At 38.4% G+C, this 24,153-nt stretch overlaps 3 protein-coding genes across 4 annotated transcripts in view; 2 read left to right on the top strand and 1 right to left on the bottom strand.

Moving 5' to 3' along the window:
* Nucleotides 1–3,395: 3,395 nt before the first annotated feature.
* LOC140923268 (uncharacterized) lies at nt 3,396–5,029 on the bottom strand. Of its 2 annotated transcripts, none has more exons than XM_073373351.1 (2): nt 4,188–5,029; nt 3,396–3,776 (listed from the first exon to the last, which is right to left on the bottom strand). In XM_073373351.1, exons 1-2 carry the CDS (start codon nt 4,932–4,934, stop codon nt 3,624–3,626), a joined length of 900 nt encoding a protein of 299 aa, XP_073229452.1. In that variant the 5' UTR covers nt 4,935–5,029; the 3' UTR covers nt 3,396–3,623. The 2 variants fall into 2 exon arrangements, with proteins under 2 accessions (XP_073229452.1, XP_073229453.1); XM_073373352.1 differs by having other exon boundaries at nt 3,401–3,776; nt 4,197–5,027.
* Nucleotides 5,030–6,405: 1,376 nt separating this feature from the next.
* LOC140923064 (pituitary tumor-transforming gene 1 protein-interacting protein-like) lies at nt 6,406–8,056 on the top strand. Its single transcript, XM_073373121.1, has one exon. It carries the CDS (start codon nt 6,771–6,773, stop codon nt 7,299–7,301), a length of 531 nt encoding a protein of 176 aa, XP_073229222.1. The 5' UTR covers nt 6,406–6,770; the 3' UTR covers nt 7,302–8,056.
* A 2,417-nt stretch (nt 8,057–10,473) lies between these two features.
* LOC140922891 (receptor-type tyrosine-protein phosphatase epsilon-like) overlaps nt 10,474–24,153 on the top strand; it is a 28,400-nt gene continuing 14,720 nt past the window's right edge. Inside the window, exons 1-11 of the mRNA XM_073372929.1 lie at nt 10,474–10,800; nt 12,676–12,882; nt 12,993–13,127; nt 13,573–13,677; nt 14,631–14,787; nt 16,079–16,188; nt 19,240–19,334; nt 20,401–20,494; nt 21,041–21,117; nt 22,562–22,598; nt 23,476–23,573. Coding sequence (XP_073229030.1) covers nt 10,653–10,800; nt 12,676–12,882; nt 12,993–13,127; nt 13,573–13,677; nt 14,631–14,787; nt 16,079–16,188; nt 19,240–19,334; nt 20,401–20,494; nt 21,041–21,117; nt 22,562–22,598; nt 23,476–23,573 — 1,263 coding nt within the window. The 5' untranslated portion in view covers nt 10,474–10,652. The remainder of the gene's footprint in view (nt 10,801–12,675; nt 12,883–12,992; nt 13,128–13,572; nt 13,678–14,630; nt 14,788–16,078; nt 16,189–19,239; nt 19,335–20,400; nt 20,495–21,040; nt 21,118–22,561; nt 22,599–23,475; nt 23,574–24,153) is intronic.

Raw genomic sequence — 24,153 nt, 5'->3', positions numbered from 1 at the left:
CCACCTTGCGAACTTTCACCAGGCGCTACCTACCTTATAGGGCGCGGAAAGAGACTGAAAGCAAGCCTGCATGGTTACTAAGCCAGTATGAACCAGAGAGAAGTTCTACTCAAATTGCGACAGAATCTGTACATGCTGCGCGTTTTACCGACCCAACACAAACTTGATAACTTCTTTGCAGCAGGTGACTTACATCCCGTGCGTGTCTGTCGTGTGACTCCCGCGTAATTTTATCCAATCGGAAGTAGGTATTCACGCAACTTGCAGCAACCTGAGGTTTGAACATGGGTGGTAAAACGCGCAACGTCGCTATTAAACTCGTTTTGCAGTGATGTTGCCAAAGAAGTTGCACGTTCTTGCTGCCCGCTTTACTTTAGCTTCAATATGATTTGACCAGGAGCGTAGATTTGACCTAACCAAATGTGCATTTGTAGTGTCTTTACTCGTATTAAAAAGAGACGATTTGCCCAAATTTTTGGGCAGAACTGCCAAAGAATGTGATAAGGTTACTTCGGTTGATGTTCGTCTATCGTAAATAGCCTGGGTGGCAAGCGTCTCAGTGCGGTTTCGGAGCAAACGAGAGATAAGACCGCGCGAATCATTTTTTGGATCTCAGTCCATTTTACGCGCGACCAAAACCGAAAATCTCGTTCCTCGTCGTTCGGCCCCTCGGTTTTTCTTTGTCCCGAAACCACACGGAAACTCTTCCTGCGCTGGCTATATCGTAAAAAGCGCCTCTTGCTTGTTGGATGTGCGTGTTATTCGCGCCACTGAAGGTATTTTTATATGAGAGGCTCGCATAACACGAAGACTGGTAAGTCTACAACAACAACACCAAGCGGGACGCAGGTGGTTCCGCGCGCGCTACGTGCAGTGGACTGGTCTTTTATGAGAAGCTATGACAGACGTGCCAAACACTCAAGCGGGAGTGTACAACAACATCAACGAGGGAAAGAGACACCAAGGACTTACGTAGCCTCCATCGCAGACGGTCTTTTGGCTCGTCACGCAGTCTAGCCTGAGCATCAGGCCTTCCTAAGGGGCTAGGGGAGAGGAGATTTTAGACGGGGGAAAGGGGAAGAGGAGCTCTCTCCCATCTTTCCCCTTTTCCCCAGAAACGCCTGATGCTCAGGCTACACGCAGTCCTCCTCGTGGGGTAAAGAAAGTCTGCGTGGGAGGCTAGGAGTTACGCAGGATGACCACGTTGAATATGCCCCGTAAAATAGACAAGGAACTACTGTAGGTCTTTTGCAGCGCACTAAAACTAGTCCTGCCTTCCACTAAGTTCCAGGATTAAGTTTTTCAACTCTTTTATTTAACCCCTTTTCGACTAAGAGATTATGTAATTTGGCGAGACAGGGGTAACCACCACTCTTATGGCTAAATTACAAGTTCTCCACAATAAGGCTGCGCGACTAATTTGAGATCTTCACTCGCGCGAATCTGCAAGCGACGCACTTCAGGGATTTTTACAGCGCCTGTCATGTCGGTCTGCAAAATAAAGGCCCAACACGGCCATGTGAAAAAGTCGAGGAAACGTTCTAGTTTTGTGGTTAATTCATATTTTAAAGACAGGCTTTTACAGCAGTGAGCCAAAGAGATGAAAAGTTCTAAACTATGTATGTGAAAGGGGTATTATTTCGCATTTGTCAATGAAAGGTTTACGAAAGGCAAAGGCTACCTTTTCTGTTAAAGAAGTGCCGTATCCAGACCTTGAGGTAAGGGTGGGGCCAGTCTCCATAAAAAATTTTTTGGCTCTTCGGTCCTCAGTTTTGTCTAAAAATAAGCGGGGGGCGGCCCCCCCAAGTCCTCTCCCCTAGATCCGCCACTGTAAAGATAGTGTATAAATAGACAAGGGGTTAGACCTTGGGGCAGAGCCTCCCTGTGTGAGACTTTGTTGAGTACTCCCCCCCCCCCCAGGTTTTTAGGAGTTCGAGTGGGATGTTACCGTGCAAAAACGATGAACTTTTGGGGTTACACATATAACTCCAAAATCAGAACAACTTTCTTAAAAGTGTCTCTCAGTAATCAGTATTCTTTATTGTGTACCGCTGATTGCTACATAACGAGTAAAAACTGCCCTACATTTATGTATGTTTGTATGATTAATGCTGCTATTCTTTACTGAACAATTCAGTTCTTGATATTAGTGCCTGTACTTAGCTATAGTGGTAAATAAATATCACTCGATCAATAAATATCTTTTTTTGTGTAAGTTAGAGTTGTTAATAAGTTAGTTATATCTACCTGTAAATGTTACATATCTTATACAGAGGGATGGGCAATATTGGACAAGACTGCAGATATAAACTTCCCTGCCAAAGACTATACGGTTTAAAGAACCCTACTAAACCCTTGCCTACAATACATAAAATCATATTTTTTTGAGTATTGATTTAGATACCTACTTCTTCAGACTTGTCTTTGGTATTACTCTGGTTCATGAATTGTTGAAATCATTACCTATGCCTTACCACATTACTTTGCATTGTATTTCTCAATTTCCAGTTTTCTCGGGACTGGTTTTGCATAGCCCTTTGTCACCACAGCAGAACTTTCTGTGCTATAGAAAGTTCATTTGTATAAGCCATCAGCTGCTATGTTATAGCTGGCGTGCAAGTTGAGTGGCAAGCAAAGAAGCTCCAAGAGAATACAGGAGGTAGCAGAAAATCTGGGAGGGGCAAGGGAGTGGTTGCATCTCATCGCATGTGCTACTACGTTTCACCATAATGTCCCTCAAATCAAGAGTTTACTTGCTGCCTAGCCGTGTTGTAGGTTTTCTACAAGTATTCCTGGGCCATTTACATAACTAGTATAAAGTGCAAAATTGGGAGGCATGTAGGTTGATTGAAAAAGTGTGCAAAGGTAATTATTAAAATAGGTCTAGATTTAAGTTTACAGTCTACAGTTTGCAAATGTTGCCACTAGTCTCACAGTTCAAAGGTGCTAACTGGCTTACCATTCATTGTTAGAACTGGCCGGCTACACCAGTCTGCTCATAAAATAATTAACAGTATGCATGGCAGTGAAGATGGGTTTCAAAAACAAAAAACTCTGGAGGAAAGCATATGTTCACTCTCAAATAAGCAGGTCCAGGCTAGCCAGCTCTAACTTTTTAAGCACCTAAAGATTCCTTGAAATCAAACTTAAGGTAACCCATTAAACTCCAGAAATGATCAACATCACAATTCTTCTTCTGAAAACCTTCAAAATCTTTCACAGCCTTTTAACACAATCCTTAGTCTTCAATCCAATTCCAATCTTAAGGCAGTGTGCCCAGGTTGAGTGCGATTACAGGAGAACAGAAAAGGTATGACAATAAAATGCCACTAACAAATTGATAGTCTGCTAGAGCAGTAGTTTATAAATTGAACAACAACTGATGTTCTTCTTTAATTCCATTCACAAAAGGGCATTCGGATGAAGCCCCTTAAGCGCTCGAGATTAGTTTAGAATACTATGCCTCAAAGAAAACACATACAGCACTGTAATGTTATCTCACAGTAGTAACCATTTGATTTTTCATTTTTCAAAAAATCAAATTACCGTATATAATGAAAATTTTAGATGTTGATCACTGGGTTTAAAGGATTTAAGTAAAACTTTATGCAGAGAACTATTATTTACTGAGTAGAGGGGACTTGTCCGTTAATGACATGGATCGTAGCTGTTGGAGCCACTTGAAGACCAGCCGGGCTTGGGGGTTCATGCTTCTTCAAAAACTTTATGGATGGCACTTTTTTCTCTGCTTTTCCTTTAGGGCTCTCAAATACCAGCTAAGATGAAAAATTAGCACTGTTAGTGACATGTATCTTCGTTTCTCTCATAGAAAAAGATAACTGATTAAAATGTAGCAACATGAATTTCCTGAACTTTCTTCACACAACTAATACTGATAAGATCCTTATAGCCTAAAGATAAGAAAGTATTGCACAGTTTTACACCCCTCCCTGTTTCAAAACCTCCAACCTGCGAATAGAGTCTTTCTTTGATTTCTTTAGTGGAGACAAAGGTATTTTTAACAAGAGGCGGCTTAGAAAAACGTAAGCTTAACGCCTTTCATTTGAATGATCACATTTACGAACTTCATTTAAACTTGAAAGTAAGAAGTTAGAAAATAAAACGGTTTTTTTAAGGAAAACCTTTGTTAAATTGGAAAAACAAATACGTGCTCGACCTTGAACTACCTTGCTCACCTCTCCAGGGACCGCACCATCGGGCACATAATTTCCTTCAGGAATCGCCAAACTGACAATCTGCGCTGGCTGTGGATGTGAACTTGCAACTGCAATTTCTGTGGGAGGATTTTCAGCGGAAAACTGATGGTGGACTTTCGGTACAACTGCAGCCGCGTTTACAGGGACAGCTGCCACTTCGTTCCACGAATGTCCGTGAGAGAACGAATATGGCGTCGGTTGCAGATAAGAATTGCCAAGGACAGCCGTTGTTGTATAAATTGGCTGAGAAGCTGAATGGGAATGTTGAGGATATGGGCTCTGCGACTGATAATGCATCTGTGGAGAATACGCACTTGGTACTAAGACGAAGTGCGGTTGCTGATTTACTGCATAGTACATGCTTCCATCCGATGCAGAGAACGCGTAGTAGCTGCCATGCCCAGCACCTTCGCCGGGTTCTTGTCTGTGGTAGTAATACTTTCCAAAACTCCTCTTGCTCTTTCTGCGGACTGCTTTACCAACGTTCAAGCTTTTCCCTCTGAATTCCAAGCCATCCTGGTCGCGAACTTGATCGGCTACTTCTTGTGATTCGAACGTGATGAATGCATATCCTTTGCTGAATCCGTTGCGGTCTCGCACGACCTTGCTTTCTTTCACCGTGCCAAAGTCTTGAAAATACTCTCTCAACTCGCTTTCCGTCGTCTCCGGAGAAAACCCTTTTACAAAAATTCGCTTTCCAATATCTAAATCGCCCATAATTTTAACTGAATAAGTAGAACACAGTCAGAAAGAAACTTACAGTGAACTGAGTGAAGAAAATGATAAACAAAATTGTGAAGTGCGTCGGGGCGTTTACGTCGCTTTGCGAATTGGGAAATTAGGCCACGTGATTCATTTTAGGCGCGATTTTTGCTCGCTCTCGAAACAAACAAACAAACTTTATCCAAGTCTTTCGAATTCGCTTATTTTTAGAAAACATTTAAAAAGAAAAAAAAAACCGCTCGCGCTTCGCGCCTTGGAAAAAAAACATTTTGAGCTCGACTTGTTGTCCCGGTATAAATACGCCTAACTCCGTGTTTATTGTTTATTATTTATTGTTTTGTTTGCCATAAATTGTACAAATCAAATAAAATCTACTTATTTAAACTATCATGGCGAGGAAGCCTAAGAGAAGCCACCGGGCTTATAAGGAATGGGCTCGCTAAGTTAGACAATTAGAACTAAATATTATCATAATTACACATGGGAAAATCAATGGCAGAGCTACAGTAAATCTTAAAATAAATATATTAGATAGTCGTACTAATCATAGTGTTTTATTGGTCAGAGACAAACGTTTCTTATTAGAGGACACCTCAAAGATGACGAAGTTTTTTTTTATCATTTTACTTTTTTTTCTTTTTTTTGATGAGAAATAATTACACGGTGACACGGTTATTTTTATTGAAGAAGGTTAAGCCCTCTCCGGTTTTCCCGAACCTATTGCAAAATTTGCAAAATAACTTGTTTTTATAGACGACATTCGCTACCCGCCAACCCGCCAAAATGAAATCTCGTTCCCGTAGTCACCCTCGTCATAAAAAAATGGTCTCTATGACGACAAATTGAAAGTTGAATATCTACTTTAAATTCGAGAAGGGATGTGTGTTCTAGACGTCAATCAAGTTGTAGAACAAACAAAAACATGAAAAACAACATGTAAGTTTATTTCATGTATATGAAAAAAAAAAATAGTCACGAAAGTTCACACTTGTTTTTATTCTCATGATTCGTCAATCCATCGATCGCTAAAAATAAAACTCGGGTAACATTTACAAAACACATTAAAGAAACAAAAAAATAGATGAATCACTGAAGGGAACTATTTAGCTTTAAATTTTTTAATAAATGCAAATGCGTTTCGTGAAAAACGACTTTTCAAGGTTTTTCCTTCAGTCATTTGCATTTTCACGATAAAATTCGCGTTTCATAGGAACCCATGCGTAAACGTCTACCGAGGGAGGAGGGGTTAGGGGAATTGTTTGAAATCCCAGATTGAAGTTGTTTTCTCTTACAACGCGTCTTTTCAGCTGTTATTAAATTGATAAAAGTTATTTTAGCCTATAAATGGGACCCATTTTAATATGTTTAACTTAAAAAGAAGTTTATAAAAAAAGTTTTTTATAGTTTTTGTTCCCTCCTTTGGTGGGTATGACATTTGTTTTTAAAATTATGTGACGTAAGCATGTGCGTGCTCCTGATATGTACAAGAAGTCGGTTGCACTTTTATCAGTGTCACACTTCGATGTGAAAAATTCCTAGCGTTTAAATTGTGCCGATTTTTCGGCTGATATCTTCAGATTTTCACGAAGGGACTTTAAAGGCGAACAATCTTCATTGCTTCTCTGAAGGATTGAAACTATTTCGCGGGAAAGGGAAATCGATTGGTAAACATTGGCATTGACAATCCGACGTGTTAAGATTTCTCATAACTTTTCGTTTCAAATCCAAGGCTGTTGTTCTCGAGGGAGTGAACTTTAAAGAACACCGACTGAATAAAAAGCCAAAGCAGCTTGGTTCATCGTGGTTGAGGATTCCTGAACAGACATCATCATGAGTCTTGAACAGCGCTTGTTGTTTTTTTCTCTTGTTGTCTTCGTGAGCGTTGTTTATTTCACCATGCCAGTTTCAGCGGCCGAGAAAATCGACTGCACCAAGTTTAACAAATCATGCAGCGATTGCACGGGGCATTCGGAGTGTTACTGGTGTTCTTCTACAGGAAAATGTAACAATTATCCCGGCTGGACGAAGATTGTCCCTCGAGATTGCCCCAGCAAGAAGTGGTACTACGGTCAGTGTCGGCTTTCGGGGAGTGTTCTCATAATTTTAATTCCATGTCTTGTCGGCGTCTTCTTGTTGTTTCTCGGCTGCTGCATCTACTGTTGCTGCTGTCGCCGTTGTCAAAAGTGCAAGAAAAAGCGCCTAGACAAAGAGGATGCAAAACTAAAGCAAAAACGGGAAGAAATGCGGGCCATCCACTCTCAAAAGCGAAGCGAAAGGGAAGTAAAGAGAGATGAAATTCGCAAGAAGTATGGCCTTCGTCCTGGTGGTTCGTCTGGATATCAGCGAATAGAAGATTCCTAAATATCGTATTTTGGATAACTTTAATGTTGATAGTACTGATAAAATGTTTTAATGTCCTCCGAGATTTCTTTTCGATAAAAAGATGTTATCCAACAGCGAAGAGAGGAACCTTAAGTACATTAAAAAGCTTAATATCTATTTTTTTTTTCTTTTCGAAATCTGCATGGAATGATATTGGCTTAAGTGTAGACAGGACGTTATATTCGAACAATGATCTATTTTAATCCCTATTTTCGCCAATTGCTAACCATTTATTGACGTTTACCTTATGAGAAATCATTAGTAAGCAATATAATTTTGGTGATTGTGTATTTCAATTGTCAAAATATTCTACGATCTGCATCGGTACCTCTAGTTCCTCTTTCTGGGTGAATGAAGGTCAATCGTGTTTTGTTTGCATTGTGTAAATTGTCATTGTATAATATAAACACGTCCTTGCTCCCTTGCTCTTGCACCGCAAAAAATTCGACCGTTTTCTTGCTTCGGATTATATTTCTGATATTTGAAGCAATACGTAAGCTTATAAGACTTAGTTCAGGCTGGCAGTTAAAAAAAATAAATAAATTAGTGGTGTAGTTGGTATATAACCTTGTTTTTATAAAAGACCGGGGATAATAAAAGAATTGCCTTTCAGATGTTTTTATAATATTTTTTCTAGAAATAAACTGACATTTAGTTGGATCAACAGTAGTGACCTACATCTTATTTCTCCTTACAATGTAACTGTCAAATAAAACATAAAGGCCTGGAGAATAAAGGAATTTGTCACAAAATAATGTTCATTTATCTTATTTCTCATTTTTATTTATTTCTTTAGACATTTCACCGGTTAGCAGTGTAGGAAATGTTCAGAGACGCTTGTTCAGGCCAAAAGACCAAACTGAGCCCCACAGAGCATAGCCGCAATGGCACTTCAGAAAACTTAGGGAGCAAAATGAGAAACATGGCACTGACAGCTAGCCTGTGAGCAAGCTCTCCTGGGGGTATATAGAATGGTTTCTCGAAAAACGTGAGTCTTGGTAATTTTGCCCCGATCTCGACATCTCGGAAGCATTTGTGCTAGTCTTGAAGTCTCGTTTTCAGGTGATTGTGCATCTCGAAGGCTCCAATTTTTTTTAAGTCTCGGTCTTGAATTTTGAAATCGGGGTCTCGCAAAGTCTCGAATTTACTACTCTGTACCCCTTGTCCTGTGGCTCCTAGGGGTACAGGGGTGGTGGAGGGAAGAGGGGAAGGAGCATCAGAGTGTCCTTGGGAGATTTTGCTTGCAGTCCACTTATTAATTAAGAGAGGGAGATTGTGCATGTCTTCTTCTTTATCCACCCTCCTCCCCCCCACCCCCCTCCATCACTTATCCCTGTCTGGCAGGTTAGCAGAAGCGAGATGCTGAGATATTTTATCTCAACCCAAAAGTAGGCCACCCATCCTAGCCTAGCCTGTGAACACAAGCTCTCCAGTTGGGGTAGGAGCAAGAAGTCAGAGAGCTTACTACTAAGCAGGCTAGTGATGACCACTGATAAATTGCTAGCTGGGCTTTCTTCCCGCAAAATGTCTTTTTTGTTAAGTAAAATGAATGACGATTTAGAGGTAGCACATCCACTTGTAGTGGTTCTTCATCTACCTGATTCCTGGTCAAATTGGATTTGAAAATCTTGGTTTTTGAGGAGAGGGGAAAACTGGAGTATCCAGAGAAAAAACTCCAAGACCAAAGGAGGAAACCAACAACCAACTCAACCCACATGTGGAGAAAAGAAGGAGAAATATTCAATATTTCATCAAAAAGTTACTCAAAGGGTTATTCTGTAACCCTCAAATCACTTATACAGATCAAAATTGAACAGCTGCAAACATTCTGTCAGCATAAGAAAAGCCGTAGAAACTTAGCGTAAGCCAGTGCTCTTTTTTGTATTGATTGTAGTGTAATAAAATATTATCCTTATATCATAGAGCTGAGGTCAGATTCAAATACTAGAGAGATTAAGATTCACGTTTACCGCAAACGGCAAACGTCAGACTTAAGTTGAGAATTTCTCAGAATAGAAAATAAGCAAATAAAAACAGTCCCGAACGATTCCTATGGTTAAAACTGGCACAAAACTACTTATTTTTTTGTAGAAGCAATAAAGAGTAAACGGAAAATAAGGGGAAAACTTGGTCACGTGGTACAAATTCACGTCTACCGTTTGGCGCAAACGTGAATCTTAATCTCTCTAATGAAAGTGAAATACCCCCATTCACACTGGGCTTAAACATATTTTAATTTAGGGTTGTTTGGTCGAACATGCCATTCAAAATTATATTAATAATTTTCTTGCTAACAGATTTTTTGCCGTACTAACCAATGAGCTCATGCAATGAAGCAGAAGTTAAAATTAACATGTATCCTATGTAAGAGCCAGTGTTTCAGTTTTGTGTTACTAATTTTTGTCTTTCAACATGGTTTAATTCAGTAAACAACAACAACAAAAAATGTTTTGCTGCTGTGTATGGGACATAAACTTGGACAATGCATCCGTTATACAGTAGTTGTCAGTGAAAATGGGCAACTCCAGAAAATATCCATACCCAACCATGGACGGCTTCCATGTTTTAACCCCCCCCCCTTGCCTTCGGAAATTCCAAAATGCATTACCCCCCCCCCCCCAATGCCCTTAGAATACCATAATCGTGAACCCCCCCTCCCCTTCAGAATTTCCGTTTTTTTTTTTTGGAAGTACATGTCTACCCTGTTTAGCTATCCCTTACCCCACCCTCAGGATGCATGAAAAAAGCTTGGAAAAAGAACTCCAGGCTATGCTAATCTTTAATGGGCTACATCGCAGACAATCAAAATCTGCGTCGAGTTTTCTATCTGAGTCTCGAGTGAAAAGTCCAGCTGCAACTTAAGCTACTAGTGTAATTTATTATTTTTATATTATCATTATTAACGTCATTAAACACCCATGCACTCCGCTTACTCGTCCCTTCTTTCATGTTGTTTGTTGTTTTTGTGTTTTTTGTATTTGCTGAATTATAACGAATTCTTCTTGTCAAGAGAAAATGCAAAATGCTGCGCTAGTAAACAGCATAAAAAAGATCAAGTTGTGCCCAGCTTTTTCCCATCACTTTTTTTTTCTCTGTCATTTTTCTCAAATTTCGTTTTTGTAATGCTTGAGTAGTCACGTGATAAATTGTATTTTTCAAACAAACATGGCGGCGGTTGGTACTGAAGGAAGTAGTCAGATCAAGCGCATCAAAGAGGCGTAAAATTAGTCGATCGTCCAACGCAAGTCAATTTATGACTTTAACTTCATTCGCTTATCAAAATGGACTGGGCGATAAGACTTTAACCCATTCCCTATCAGTGAGAAAGTGATGAATGGGAATGAGGGTTCGCGCCGTGACAAATTTTTCAGCAGGATTCCATTTGCTGTCAGTTTCTCTCCTGCGATCTTGAATGTCTGCACGCTGCAGTTACTATGGATGTTTACACTTGTAGGCGCTGTGTTTTCGTCTTCACAAGGTGGGATAGTCTGTATTCATGATTCCCCTTTTTAAATTCCCCGCACATTCCGAAGCTTAAAGTCGGATGTTTTTTTTATTTCTTCTGACTGCTCATCCACTGTCGCTTCTTGTAACTTAACCCGTTCAATGAAATACACTTTTGCTTATTCTAATCTCTTTCGCTATCCTACATTTATTCCAAGTTTTTTCCTACAGTCTTTTGTTTTGTTTGTTTGCATTTTGGGTAGTTTAGTCTTTGGTCATAGCAGGATTGAAATTTTAAACTGGTCGAATTTCAAAACTCGCTTACTAGAAACTGAAGCGTATAGCGACCGGATGTATATTAAATTCTCTCGTTACTACTCAACTAAGGCCATGATTTTTCCCTAAATCCATTAATCTTACAGAACCCAGTTTCTTAACATTACAATGCAAATGTACACCCGAGGTAGATCATTTACTAAATTATGCCCCGAAATTAATTATGCTGAAGCCAGTCGAAGCAAGTGTCAGTGAAAGGCTATTTCATTTGTGGTTTTGAATTAATTAATCTTTGGTTATGAGGAAATTGAGCGTGTCAGTAGGATTTTAACCACTTTTCCTTTAGGAGTAAATTTATTTGAATCAAAATAATATTCTTTGGCAATTTCACAACAGGTGCCTTGTAGATGTATGTTTAAAAAATTTTTTTTCAAGAAATCAAAACACCAAGGCAGCTGATAGTAAAATCAGTCAAGGCAATCATCAAATCTTGCCTTCCATGGTATTATCTTTTATCTCACATGTAATTTTGTGATGTTTGGTTTCGCAGAAGAGTGTTGTGGTTTGTACTGTTCTGTCAGTCCGATTTATTTTGACAAGTTGACTGTTTACCTTTGTTTCTTACAATAATATTAAGCACCCAATAAGCTCTTGATGTCATGTGTGTGGCACGTGTTAAAAGGGAATTCGGGCATGCTATCAGAGTGTGAAGGGGCACCTCTCGCACTCTCATACCCCCAAATTCCTCCTTTCCCCAATCTCTTTCTTCCTCTTAATGCCTGTCATGCAGGCTACTTATGATGGTGTACAAGCTCAGATGAACTCTATTAAAATTAATAAGTAAAGATTTTCCTTGGAGGCAGATCTTTCTTCTACTTTGTTTCATGCAGAAAAGGGATGCCCATATGTTTTTCTTCTTATTAACACTCCATGTAGCCAATCAGAATTGATCCTTATTGAATGTAGCCTGAATTTTACATGTAGCTGTCTCCTTCAGTCAAAAGTGAGTTTACGAAACAGGACGGCAGAAGATGACGGCAGAACACTCGTGTGTGACAAACGTGACAAGGCTATTTCTTACGTGTTTTGTTGTGATCTTCACTTAACATCAATGTTTTCTGGTCTTTTACAAAAAGATCTGTTTAAAGGAAGGTGAATTTTGGCGAAAAGTTATTTCGAGCAAAATTATTGTGAGGCTTGTCACACAAGTTTTGCCGTCTTCTTTCCTCTCCTGTCCTGTTGCGTAAGTTCACTATTAACTCGAGGCGACGGCTGAACTTCAGGCTACGTGCTGTCCAAAATTGATGTGAGCACTGTCCCAAATTTCTGGTAAAACAGCAGGATACTGAAGCATTGTTTCTGAGATATCCTTTTCCCTTGTGAAGCAAAGAAAGATATATCTGATCTGCATGCAGAGTATTAGAGAAGAAGTTTTAATCATGACCTACGACCAGCAGCATTTGAAATCCTTTACTACTCACCATACACCGGTACATGTAGTTTACCTCACTACTTCTATGCTGGAGATAATGACCAGTCTATCTTTTGTCTTTCTCACTCTAATTATTAACATTGTCGTGACTAATGTGCCATAAGACTTGTTACTTGTTAAAGTGAATCCATATTATTTCAGTTGAGACAGGAACAAGACATAAAGAGCATGACCCCTTAAACCTAACCTGCGATTTAAGTGGCTCCAACATTACTTGGTCTTGTGAAGGAAAACATACATGTAACATTGGCCATGTTTTGAGATTGGGATCCATAATGCAAAATGCAAGTGGAGTCTACAGATGTAATAACTCAACTTCTGGGGAAAACTATACCGTGACTGTAGAGTGTGAGTAAAAGCTTATACATCTATGTGTTTTATCTTTGTGTTTCATTTCCCTATGTTTTCTGTTCTAATTGTTTAAATATTAATTTTCTGTTGTCTTTGGGAAAACACAGGTGGCACTGAGGGAACAATTCCAGCCGATGTTACCAGAGTCACTTTGGGGGGAACCTTAAATGTTATTACTTGTGAAGTTGACGCTGCACCTTTGGAAACTAATGTTACCTGGTGTTTTGAAGGTAGAATAAAAGGTAAGCACACTTAAAATACAATATTAGCATCAACAAACTAATGTTATTAATATGTGTTCTCACTCAACAGGGCTGCAAATAATTTCATTTTTGGTAACAGATATATGTACACCAGGTCATCAGCCCAGAGGGCGGGGGGGGGGGATGGGTGTACTCTGGATTTTAAGTGATGAGGATGATCGAAGGATATTTTTGGGTTTGAAATTTTCAATTCCGGGTTTTTTTGGGGTCGGAAAATTTGGCAAGTATTTTTTGGGGCGGCTTGATTTAAGTAGGGATTTTTTGGGGTATTTAAAACATCTAAAGTTTGTATTAGTGCCCGCGTTTCCAGGCTGCAAACACAAACATTCCAAACATGATACATGTACTTTGTGCAGTTGATGTCTTGACTTGTGATGGATGGATAGATTTCATTCATTCTTTGTAAATGTGGTCTGTTCCACAGTAAACAGCTCTAATCTGACAATCAGCAATGTCAACTGTTCATCGGAAGGCATCTACATTTGTAGTCCTGTAAATAATATTTCCAATGGAACTACCAGTGTTACAGGTAAGAGATCGAAATCTTTCAAAAGGACAGGGTTATACGTGTACACATCAGATGGAGTACATATGTACACTGTAAATCTGAAAACCTAACTTTAAATTAATAACTGGTACACATGTATTAGAATACCCCTCCCCCACAAAATTCAAATATAATGAAAAAATAAATAAATATATATATATATCAATGACTAAACCCACCCAAACAAATCAAACAAATTGTTCCAGTCCTCAATAAGTTATGGGTGTTAAACTTAGGACATTATACATGCAGTCAGGTTTGTCAAAAGTGGCTTGCTACTGGCGAAAATTGCCACCTACTTGGTTAGTATCAGCTGGCTACTCTGCCTGGCATTTCTTTATGGATGACTTTTTTATAATAAAATATCCCTGGACTGGCTGCCTATTTTGACAACTCGGCCATCTACTTCAAAACTTTCTGACAACCCTGTGCAGTACATGCACAGACCATCAAACTTTGCTTTTATGATCATCGCAATGACAAAATATTCTTTGTTAATAGTAATGAAATAATTTATGCACAAAAATTCCCCAGAATGGTAGTATTAATCCAAAGAATAAATTATTTCAGATTTTGGGAAAAAATAACCTCAGCACAGAAAAGCTCAAAGCTCAGGTGATTTGGTAAACTTTCAAAAAAGCCTTTGTCCAGTTTCATATGGCTTGTGACCTTTTGTGACTTTGCTGCTCAGTCGGCTGCTTCGTGGCTTCAGAACTTGCTCCACTTGCTTAGAAACTTGTGAGGTTACTTGATCAGCGGCTCCATGGCCTAAAGGTTCGCTTAGAAACTATTGACAGAGGTCGACTTGCACATGAAACAAGACAGTCGAGTGATTTGGTGACTTGTACAGGAGAGCATGAGAGCTGTGTCGCAGTGATTTTGCATGTTTGATAAATAATAATGTAATTTAAATGTGTACTTCATTGTACCTCTAGGTACACTCAGCAGTACTACCATCAGTACTCCAATGGATGTTTCTAACACTGAACCACCCAACTCTGATGGAAAACCTGAGGTCCTTGCAATTGCCCTTCCTATTTTTGCTGGAATTTTGGTTGTTGTGGTTGCAGTTGGATGCTATCTTCGCTTTAGGTAAAAAAGATTCTGTTTATTCATGGTCAGGTTAATGTTTATGCTCATGTTTTTCAGAAGCTGAAGACCTGCCAGAGTACATACTGCCTTACATTGTTCCTTAATATATTGTATCAAAAACAGACTTGCCAAGTCTCTCTACTTTGTCGTGAGTCTCGTGATTTCACAATTTATCTCATGCTGTCAGGAGTTGGGAACTGATTTCTCACGCTTTATCGAAAAGTCAAACTCCAAAAATAACTTTCTAATCGTACATGTAGGGTTTGTTTTCAAGTCAGATATCATTAATAGATAGCCAGCTCAATCCAAAGAAAATGATATGTGATATGATATGGGACCTCCAATTCCCATAATCCCCACTGGAAGTCCTTCTTGTAGGAAATTTGAGACATCTCATGACTTTTTACCCATTTCTCACTACTTTTCTCAGCTTTAGGTTCAGAATCTCACATTTTTTGCCTTTTGGGGGTTGGCAAGTCTGGAAAAAAGAAATTGAAATCAACAGAGGCCTTCCTAAAGCTGTAGTACTACATACATGTACATCCTGTCATAGAAATAAGAAAGTCAAGGCTGCACTGTAAGAAAATTCAAAGCCCAATGCTCTGAACCTTTGAAATCCGGGGTGCCCAGCATAGGATTTGTATGAAAAAGTTAAGGTTTCATAGTCACTCAAGAGCAAAAATAAAGCCCCAGTGGCCGCCCGCAGGCACTGCTAGACCACAGCCCAAAAAAAGGTCATAAATAAGAGGTCTTTGAAAAGAGAAAATTATTGAGGGTTAATATTTGAAATAATGTTTGGAATTTTAAATATTTTGTTATTAAATCGTAATAATTTTAATGTGATAACTAATAATAATTAATATAATATTAATTGATGTTTTGCCAAGAATTTGCATAGTATTTGGAAACTAAATTAAAATGCATGTATTTACATTTGTGTATAACAAGAAATAATGGTTATAACAATGTGGTGGCGTAAACAAGGTGATGATGATTTAACCAAGGTGACAATGAAGCAGGACTCTACTCTTTATAACTGGGTCAGAGTTGCATTCAACTTTCCCCTTCGGGGAAGTGGTGTAGGTGGTGAGTCAGAGTTGCACTTAGGGGTAGGGGAGTATGGGGTAATTAATTTTTATTACACTGACGTACACTGTGTGTCCAATGGTTACATGTACATGTAAATCTAAAGGCCTTGGAGAAAGGCCGGAGGAGGAGGATGAAAAATTGTTGAGGAATTGAGACAACTGTGAAATCTCATGTTGCACTGGATTTTGAATCTTTCTTTTAGACATAGGAGACAGTGTTGCTGCAAAGCATATTGTAATGGCTTCTTCACAGTGCAGGATGAACCACCTCCTGCATCACCAACGAAAAGACCAAGTCTTACTAGTTTTTCAAGTAAGTTGTTCAATATTTTTTAGTTATGTCTCTTTAGATATATCTACTTAATAGCTGGGTTTTTGAAATCTCTACCGCCAAAGTAGACCTTTTACTTACAACAAGTAGTTGTTTTTGTTTAAAATTTTCCCTAAAGTAGCTCATCACTGTAAAAACTAATAGTGCAACCATTGCTTTTTTTCTTTGTATTCGTCTCCTTCTTTCTTTTTCTCTCTGTTTTTTCCTCCACATTTCTTCGTGTAATGTGATTTATGGACTTATTGAACACAAGAAACTTGCCTTTTTGGCCTCTTTCCAGTCAAATAGCTGCAATTTTTTAGGTACATTTTCAATTGATTTTAGTGTTGTTAGATACTATTGTCGATTTAAATGACAATGTGACATAAGTTTCAGGCTGTAGAAGCTTGAGAGGTGTAAGGCTTGAGAATCAGCAGGTATACAAACCTCAATACAAACAGAGTCAAACTTTTCTTTTCACCCAAGTTCAGGGATGTCACTGAGGGCTCGGGGCTTGGGATTTTTTTTTTTAGCATGAGTCCCGGCTTTTGATGTGCAAACATTTTTCTCAGACTTACAATAATACAGAATTTACAGGTATGTTTCAAGCATGAGACAAACATCAATTTCACAATTTATTATTCTTGACTTAGTAAAACTGTATAAAAAATAACATTGTTATAAATTTTACTTTTATTTTTTTTCTTTTCAAAATTTCTTGAATCACATTTTTTTTCCTCGTACATGTAGAAAAAAGAAAAATTATTGATGTACCTGGTGTTGAAGTTTATTAATGCATTCTGAATGACAAAAGTGTTTGGTCTGTAAGCATAGTTATGTGACAAGTGAAGTGAAAATGTGACTGAATCTTGTGGTATATAACAACAAACCACACACGGAATATTCAAGAACTCATCTGCATGTTAAAAAATTACACAGTCAGTGTTTAATAAATAATGCAATAATTAAGTTCTAAAATGCAATGGAGGGTGAATGTTGTCAGTGGAGATCAATGAACAACAATTTTCTTCAATATGGCAAGTACAGTGCATTTACCATAATTGTTTTAATCTTATCAGTTTATTTATGATTAGCTGCATTTTAGAACTAATTTCTGAAGTGATTTTGAGGAAACATTAACTTTTTAGAAACTAGACTTCCTTAATATGTCTAGACAAGAAATTGTTTCATTATTCTGGAAAATTCCAATTTACAATTTCAATATATGTTTTTAAAATTATATTTCTTTTTTGTAATGCAAAAAAGTTGCAGCATGCCATGTATAGACTAGTAGATTTACCTGTTTTACTTGACAAAAGTTTATAAAGCTTGATTTTATTGATTTGATGCTACATTTCCTGGGTATGAAGATAAATAAAAATTAATATTCTGCGAAAAAATTGTGTTTTAGTCAAAAAAATTTTTTTTTTATTGAGACTACTAGTTGACCTGTTTTCTTTTCTTTTCTTTCTTTACTGTTTTTTTTGTTTTATTTTTATCTTTTGGGCAATAATTAAGCTACTGGCATGCAATAGAATGCTGTTGGTATTTTGACAGAGGATTATTTTCTTCCGCGGAAATATTACTAATAGTTGTATTAATAACCCTTGATTTTCTTTCAGTCAGTTGTCTAATAATCCATACATGTTAAATAGTAGACAAACTCACAGAAAAACTGTCAGGTTATTTTAGTATGTTGTGGTTTAACTCCTATCTTCCTATTGTTTTTGGGTATAGTATTGTTTGATAATGGGCTTTGATAATGGAAAATAAAATTTATAAAGGTTAAAACTGAACCACAACATACTTGACCCAAAATTTTTGTGGAATCAGTTTTAATACAGCTGTTTTTGATAACATGTGACCTGCAATGTCAAAAACTTACTGGAATTTGGGGTTTTCTGTGAATTCAATCAAACTTTTACCATGGCATCCAATCCTTGCTTGTCAAATACTTTCAGGTCTTAATTTGAAGACAGCAATTTTGATTTCTACACTAAACCTTGCCAAATTTCTGTGGCACGATTAAGGCTTTTGCAAAGAGAAATCAGTAAGATGGAAAACCCAATCCTATTTAAAAAGTTTTTGACATCGCTGGTCTTGTGTTATCCGAAACAGCTGTAAAGACAAGTCTTGTACTAGAAATATGTTGTCGCAAAAATCTTGTGAAGCTGTATTTATTTATCATGAATTCAAAGATACATGTACATTCGAGGATAATTAGCTTAAACGAGTATTTCAAATTGCCATTTCACATTATTTCCGTGTGTATTCACTCTTGGGCTTAAAGGCCAATCGTTGTACCTGCCTGTCTTCTTCATTGTTTGTGGTGGATTTCAGATTGCCTTTCTTGCTGCAGTGGACTTTCAATCTTAAATCTTCCCCAACGAGGTTTTCAAGCCACTTGTTGAATGGAACAGACAGCGAATAAAGACATCAGCCTTTCATTAATAAAACATGATGGTGTACCACAGCATCAGCTATCATTCGCACTTGAAGTCGTGTTGCCTAGCAACCCAAAAATGCACCTTGACGTCACACTGGATGACGTCAACTGTGGACACCCAAGAGATATAAAGCATTAGTAAAATCCAACTTGTGGTCTATTATCAATGTTGCGTTCTGATTGGTAGAGCTACTACTAGGCTATATGTTATAGCCCACTAGTAGCGAAAAAGTGCCAGCTTTGAAAACCAATACAATGGCTGCTGAGTTGCGTTTTGCTAGCTAAGTTGTCTTTTCTCAATATTTTTGACCATCTAGTTGGATTTTACTAAAACAATTATTCCTCTCGCCGTATTGACTCTCAGCCTTATGGGCTATTGACTCAGAGCCCATTCGGGGTCGAGGAATAACTGTTAAATATTACTGACCTGAGTTTCTGCCTGGCTGTACAATCCACGTGATACACTCGCTGAGCACATAACAAATTTATAAATTCACTACACAAAGGCATCAGTTCTGCAACTCAATTCGCAAGGAATCAAATATATTTACTATATATTACTGTTCAAGAAAATTGAATATTATTTTTTGTTTGTTTCCTTATTACAGAAGCAAAGCATGGGGCAGTTTTGGTAGATGACTTTGCTCGTCATGTTAAAATTTTACACATGGATGGGGATTACAGATTCAGTCAAGAATTTGAAGTAAGTTAACAATGATATTCTTGCTCTTTTAAGACACCATTTTCCAAAACGGTTACTTCCATAGTGCCGTCTACTCACCTTAGAACTACAGTATTTTATAGCCTGTAAACCTGGGCTGCTGAGTGCGGTTAACCATTGGTGGTCAAAGTAGAAGGGAAAGGATGCGATTGGCTTACTCTGCTCGATCCATTGCTTATTTTTCTGAGGTCCAACTTACTCCTGATTCCCTAATATTTGTGCCGTATACCTGTACCCTCTCCTTTTTGCTTTTCGCTAGTACTACGAACTGAATACTCTGGTTGGGAACAAGATAGTGAACAGGCGCAGTAGTCCAGTGTTCCCCTTATCAGGTAGTAACCGGTAAAATTTATTGTCTGAAGCAAAAATTCTTACTGCCTGCAACTGCTTGAAAACTTACTAAAATTAAATAAGTTACTTTGAAAAATATGCAAGTTGAGATGCGATCTGATCAAGGTAATAAATAAATATATGGAAGTGTAATAAAGTATGCACAGCTTTTCTCTTTATGGGCCACACATTGTGGAAAGAGAGCGTTGAAGAAAGTAAAATTATTGGAATCAAACGTTTTCAATTGTTGTCTAAAGATAACGGCTGATTTGCGTAAAATAGGTCGTAAAATGAGGGAATGACGTTTCAGAGAACTTAGCCCCAGGAAAGTGCGCCTCTGGCACATATTTTTAGCCTTACCAGCCATGAATGGTCCCTTACCTGCTGAGCTCAAATTTAGGGAGAACACTGGTAGTCTTCCATTTGTGTAACAGATGGTAACTGTTACCCATGTATTCTTTCAAATTTCTAATGCTGCACAGAAAGCCGGAAGTCTATTTTTATTGGAGTTCCTGTTTTGTCCTCAACGAGAGCTCTTGATTCATGGTGCTGGCCAAAAGGATTGCAGCTTTGGGGACAAGAATGTAACTTGTGGGGGTGAATGGTCAAATTCATTACAGTACTGTTACAAACATTTCGAGTCAGTACTTAATCATAAAGCTTACATGTAATAATTATTGTGGTATTTTTACTGTAATATTTTTTTTTTCATCAACAGAGTTTAAAGAGTGTCCATCTTAAAAGCAGGTCGTGGGTACATAGTGAAAAACAAGAAAACCAATCCAAGAACAGATTTAACAATATTGTAGCTTGTAAGTTCAGTACACTGCAGTGTATTTTAGTTTTACAAGTTTATATTAAGTGGAGAACCAATATAATGAACCCCCATATATCAGGCAGACCCCTGCCCCCCATTTTCATAGCATCTGTGGTAGAGGACAAGAATATTACTCAATGATCATCATCATTAAAGTGCTTCTGCAGGGTGCAAGGAAAGTCATTTTTAAAGCTTGTCATTCAGGCAAGCTAAAGCTAGCATATACTAGCCCAAACGTCATTTCAGCTAGCCCCAAAAACGGTTTGATGAGCAGAATTGATTTTACAGTTCTTCTGTAATTTGAACGCCACAAAAAATTTCACTTGCCCGTAGGGCAAGGTAAGAACAAAATTCCCTAGCCCGATAGCAAAATCCACTAGCCCTGGGCTACCAGACACTACCTTCTTTGCACGCTGATCTGAGACAGAGTTTTCAATGTGCTGCCATGCGTCATCTGTTTCAGCAGACATTTTTTTCCAGTCTTCAATCATAAAATGTCAAGTGTTTTACCCATGTGTAAGTTTGCTCTTGTCCTTTTCAGATGACCATTCAAGGGTGATTCTTTCTCTAACAGAAAACGACCCTGAATCTCATTATATTAATGCCAACTACATTGATGTAAGTGACATATGATTATGAAATTGTGTTTAAAAGTAAAATGTGCCTATATTAAATAATGCCTCAACAGCTAGGCTACACATAGTTGTTAATAACTCTCTAGGACGAAATTTGACTTTGAGTTTAAAATAAAACACCTCAGGAAGCTTTATTTTACTTTTTTTCACCAGAGGATTTAGCACTGTTAACTTTATTGAGGAAAGTGAAGCCCTTTCTCAGTCACAAGATGATAAAACTTCTAACATTTGATAACTTGTTTCCGCCACTGCACTACGACATTCTCGCTAAAACTCGTAGTAGAGTGACCACGGCTATCACGTTTTCCCGCCAAAATGACACTGGTTCATGCAAGCGCACTACTTAGTATTGAGAAAGTCTGGTTCTCGTAGTCGTCCTCGTCTTAGAATCTAAAGCTCTCTAATATCCCTGGTGGGATGACTTCCCTTGGGACTTTGCCCACTCCCCGTTAGTTTTTACCTTTCTGCATGCCTCTTTACTTTCCCCTACTAAAGTACATAGTCTATGGACTATTTTTGCAACTTTTCATTGCCAGGATATAGTAAGATACTAGTACAGTGGAACTCCATTAATACGGTCACCAATGGGCCAAAAAAAGTGGCCGTAAAAACGAGGTGGCCGTTAAGGCGGGGTTCCACTGTAATAGGTTACGGAGTGTGGGCGACAACGATGGAAGGTCAAAACGCTCTTGCTCCAACGCTGTTCTTGGCGTAAGTTTGTTCAAAACACGCTTGATCAGACTACGAGTGATATAACGTCAAAACACGCGTTGTCAGATTGCTTTCTATATATTTCACTCATTCTTAGTGGAAGTTCAAACGAAGCTGGCTGAATACGTGCCGTGTATGCGTAATAGAGCAACTTGGAGATGGTCCTTGTGTCGCCCTCTATAAAAAGAGCTATTGTAAGAAGAGTCTTGCTCTCAAGTTATAAAGTATTCAATCCAGTCAAACCTGTATTAAGCTGACCTCTATTAAGCGGTCACTTACCAAAGTCCCGGAAATCATTTCCCTTAATTACTGTAAAACTGACCTGTATTATGAAAGCTGTCCCCTGTATTAAGCCGTCAACTCTATTAAGTGGTCGCGGTCACCTTTTCCGAGCTCCCAACGAATGATTTTTTATTGTCTTCACCTCAATTAAACGGTCCCTTTCAGAAGACGTACCATACTATTGCAACAGGTCGCACTGTGTATGGCATCAAGTGGTCTTTAACTTTTTTTCTTTTGGCCCAAGAAGACGTAGAAACAGGTGGGCGTCAATTTGTCGTGGGATAGATATTTCGGTCTTTGACTACCTTCATTTTCTTGAATAACTCGCACGTTTGTCAAACCTGTATTAAGCGGTCTGTAGCCATTCCCAAAGGGTGACCTCTTAACACTTGTTTGCCTGTAATTTAATCCACTGTTCTCTTCTCTTTTTTTAGAGCTTTGAAAAAGCTAATGCTTATATAGCAACCCAAGGTGAGTAAAGTTTCTATCATCATACAAAAAGTTGGACTGGCTAAATAATTATAATTAGGCCTTTGAAGTTTCAACTGAATTTTCTCTCAAACTTCAAAGTTATCGTTTCCTTAACTCTCATGCAGTTGTTTGTCTGACCCGCCTAGATTAGCATTTGCTACCTGTGGGTCAGTGTGATTACTTAAGTTAATTCTTACAATAAAGTTTTTGTTTGTTTGTTGTTGTTTAGAAAAAGGTATTGCAACCGAGAAGCCCTGGGCGGACAAGGTTGCTTCAGCTCAGCGATTTTGGCGAAAAATTTCTCACTTTTCGGGAAGAAAAATAGTCATACTACTGCATAAAAACATAGTAAAAAACAGCAAAAATACAACTCGAGTGGTGACAATTTGTTTTGAAGAATGTCTGCTAAATTGAACATCCTTTTATATCCTAAATTTGTCGAGAACCAGGCAAATGAAGGCGGAAACCGAACTACCTACCCCTCCCCTAAACCAACATTAACACTTAGTTCTCACTTATGGCAAAATATTGGCTTAGGGGAGGTGTATGTGGGCAGATTCCCAGAAACATATAATGATGCGAGTATGTATTAGCCTGTGTACAGAAGCCCCCTCCCCTCAGTAAAAATTTTTTGACTGAGGGAAGGGGGCTTCTGTACACAGGCTAACTATGTTTTTTAAGTAAGAATTGTTTTGAATAAATGTTAAAAACAATTCTTGGATTTGGTTTTTGTATGATCTGAAACATTTTGCATATTTTAAGCGGATAACACTCTCCTCCTCACACTCAATCTCATTCAATAATATCGTTAAATGTTTTACCCCAGTAACTACTTTCTAGTTAACAGTTCCTCGTTTTGTTCTCCCCTGTGTTTCAGGACCCGTGGCCAACACCATCAGTGATTTTTGGCGGATGGTCTGGGAGCAAAACTGTACAGTCATTGTCATGATAACAAAAATTATTGAAAGAGGAAGGGTATGTTGTATTCACCACTTTTGAAACAAGAAGAAAAATGGTTTAAGTTAACTTTCGCAAAAACGTTCGGGACTGTTGCAAGGGACAGGGGTAAAAATTGGCCAGTAGGGTCGACGGCAACGAAACGGGTGAAAAGCAATAGGCTTAGATTGGCAAAACAACAACTTTGCACGTGCATCACACTTTATTTACATTTCTTTGCCGTCACTGCACGACTACGATGTAAAAATGCCCAATTTCACGTTTTTAACATAACTTCAATTGAATGGACTGTATTGAGGTTGTTTGGGGGGGTCTGGGACGGTTTAGTGTCGAATGGGCTTTATGGGAATGTTTTGGGCGACAAGTTGTGACCCGGTTTTCTGTACATCTTGGTAATAGCTAATAAAAAAGTCATACTATTCCCAAGTCCCTTAATGCAATTTGACGCAACACTGTCCTAGTCTAACTCTTAGAAAGGACAGTTGACCTACTCAATTTAGTATTGTTGTGAAAGTGGAAATAATCCTCGCAGTTGAATAAACAACCCATGCGGTCATTTCCACTTTCATATCTTCATCGGCAGTTCAAAATATGAGTT

The sequence above is a fragment of the Porites lutea genome, chromosome 13, assembly GCF_958299795.1.
Source record: "Porites lutea chromosome 13, jaPorLute2.1, whole genome shotgun sequence".
In the NCBI taxonomy this organism is placed as follows: domain Eukaryota; kingdom Metazoa; phylum Cnidaria; class Anthozoa; order Scleractinia; family Poritidae; genus Porites; species Porites lutea.
The sequence above is the reverse complement of the archived record's forward strand: the minus strand, read 5'-3'. Positions and strand labels throughout refer to the sequence as shown.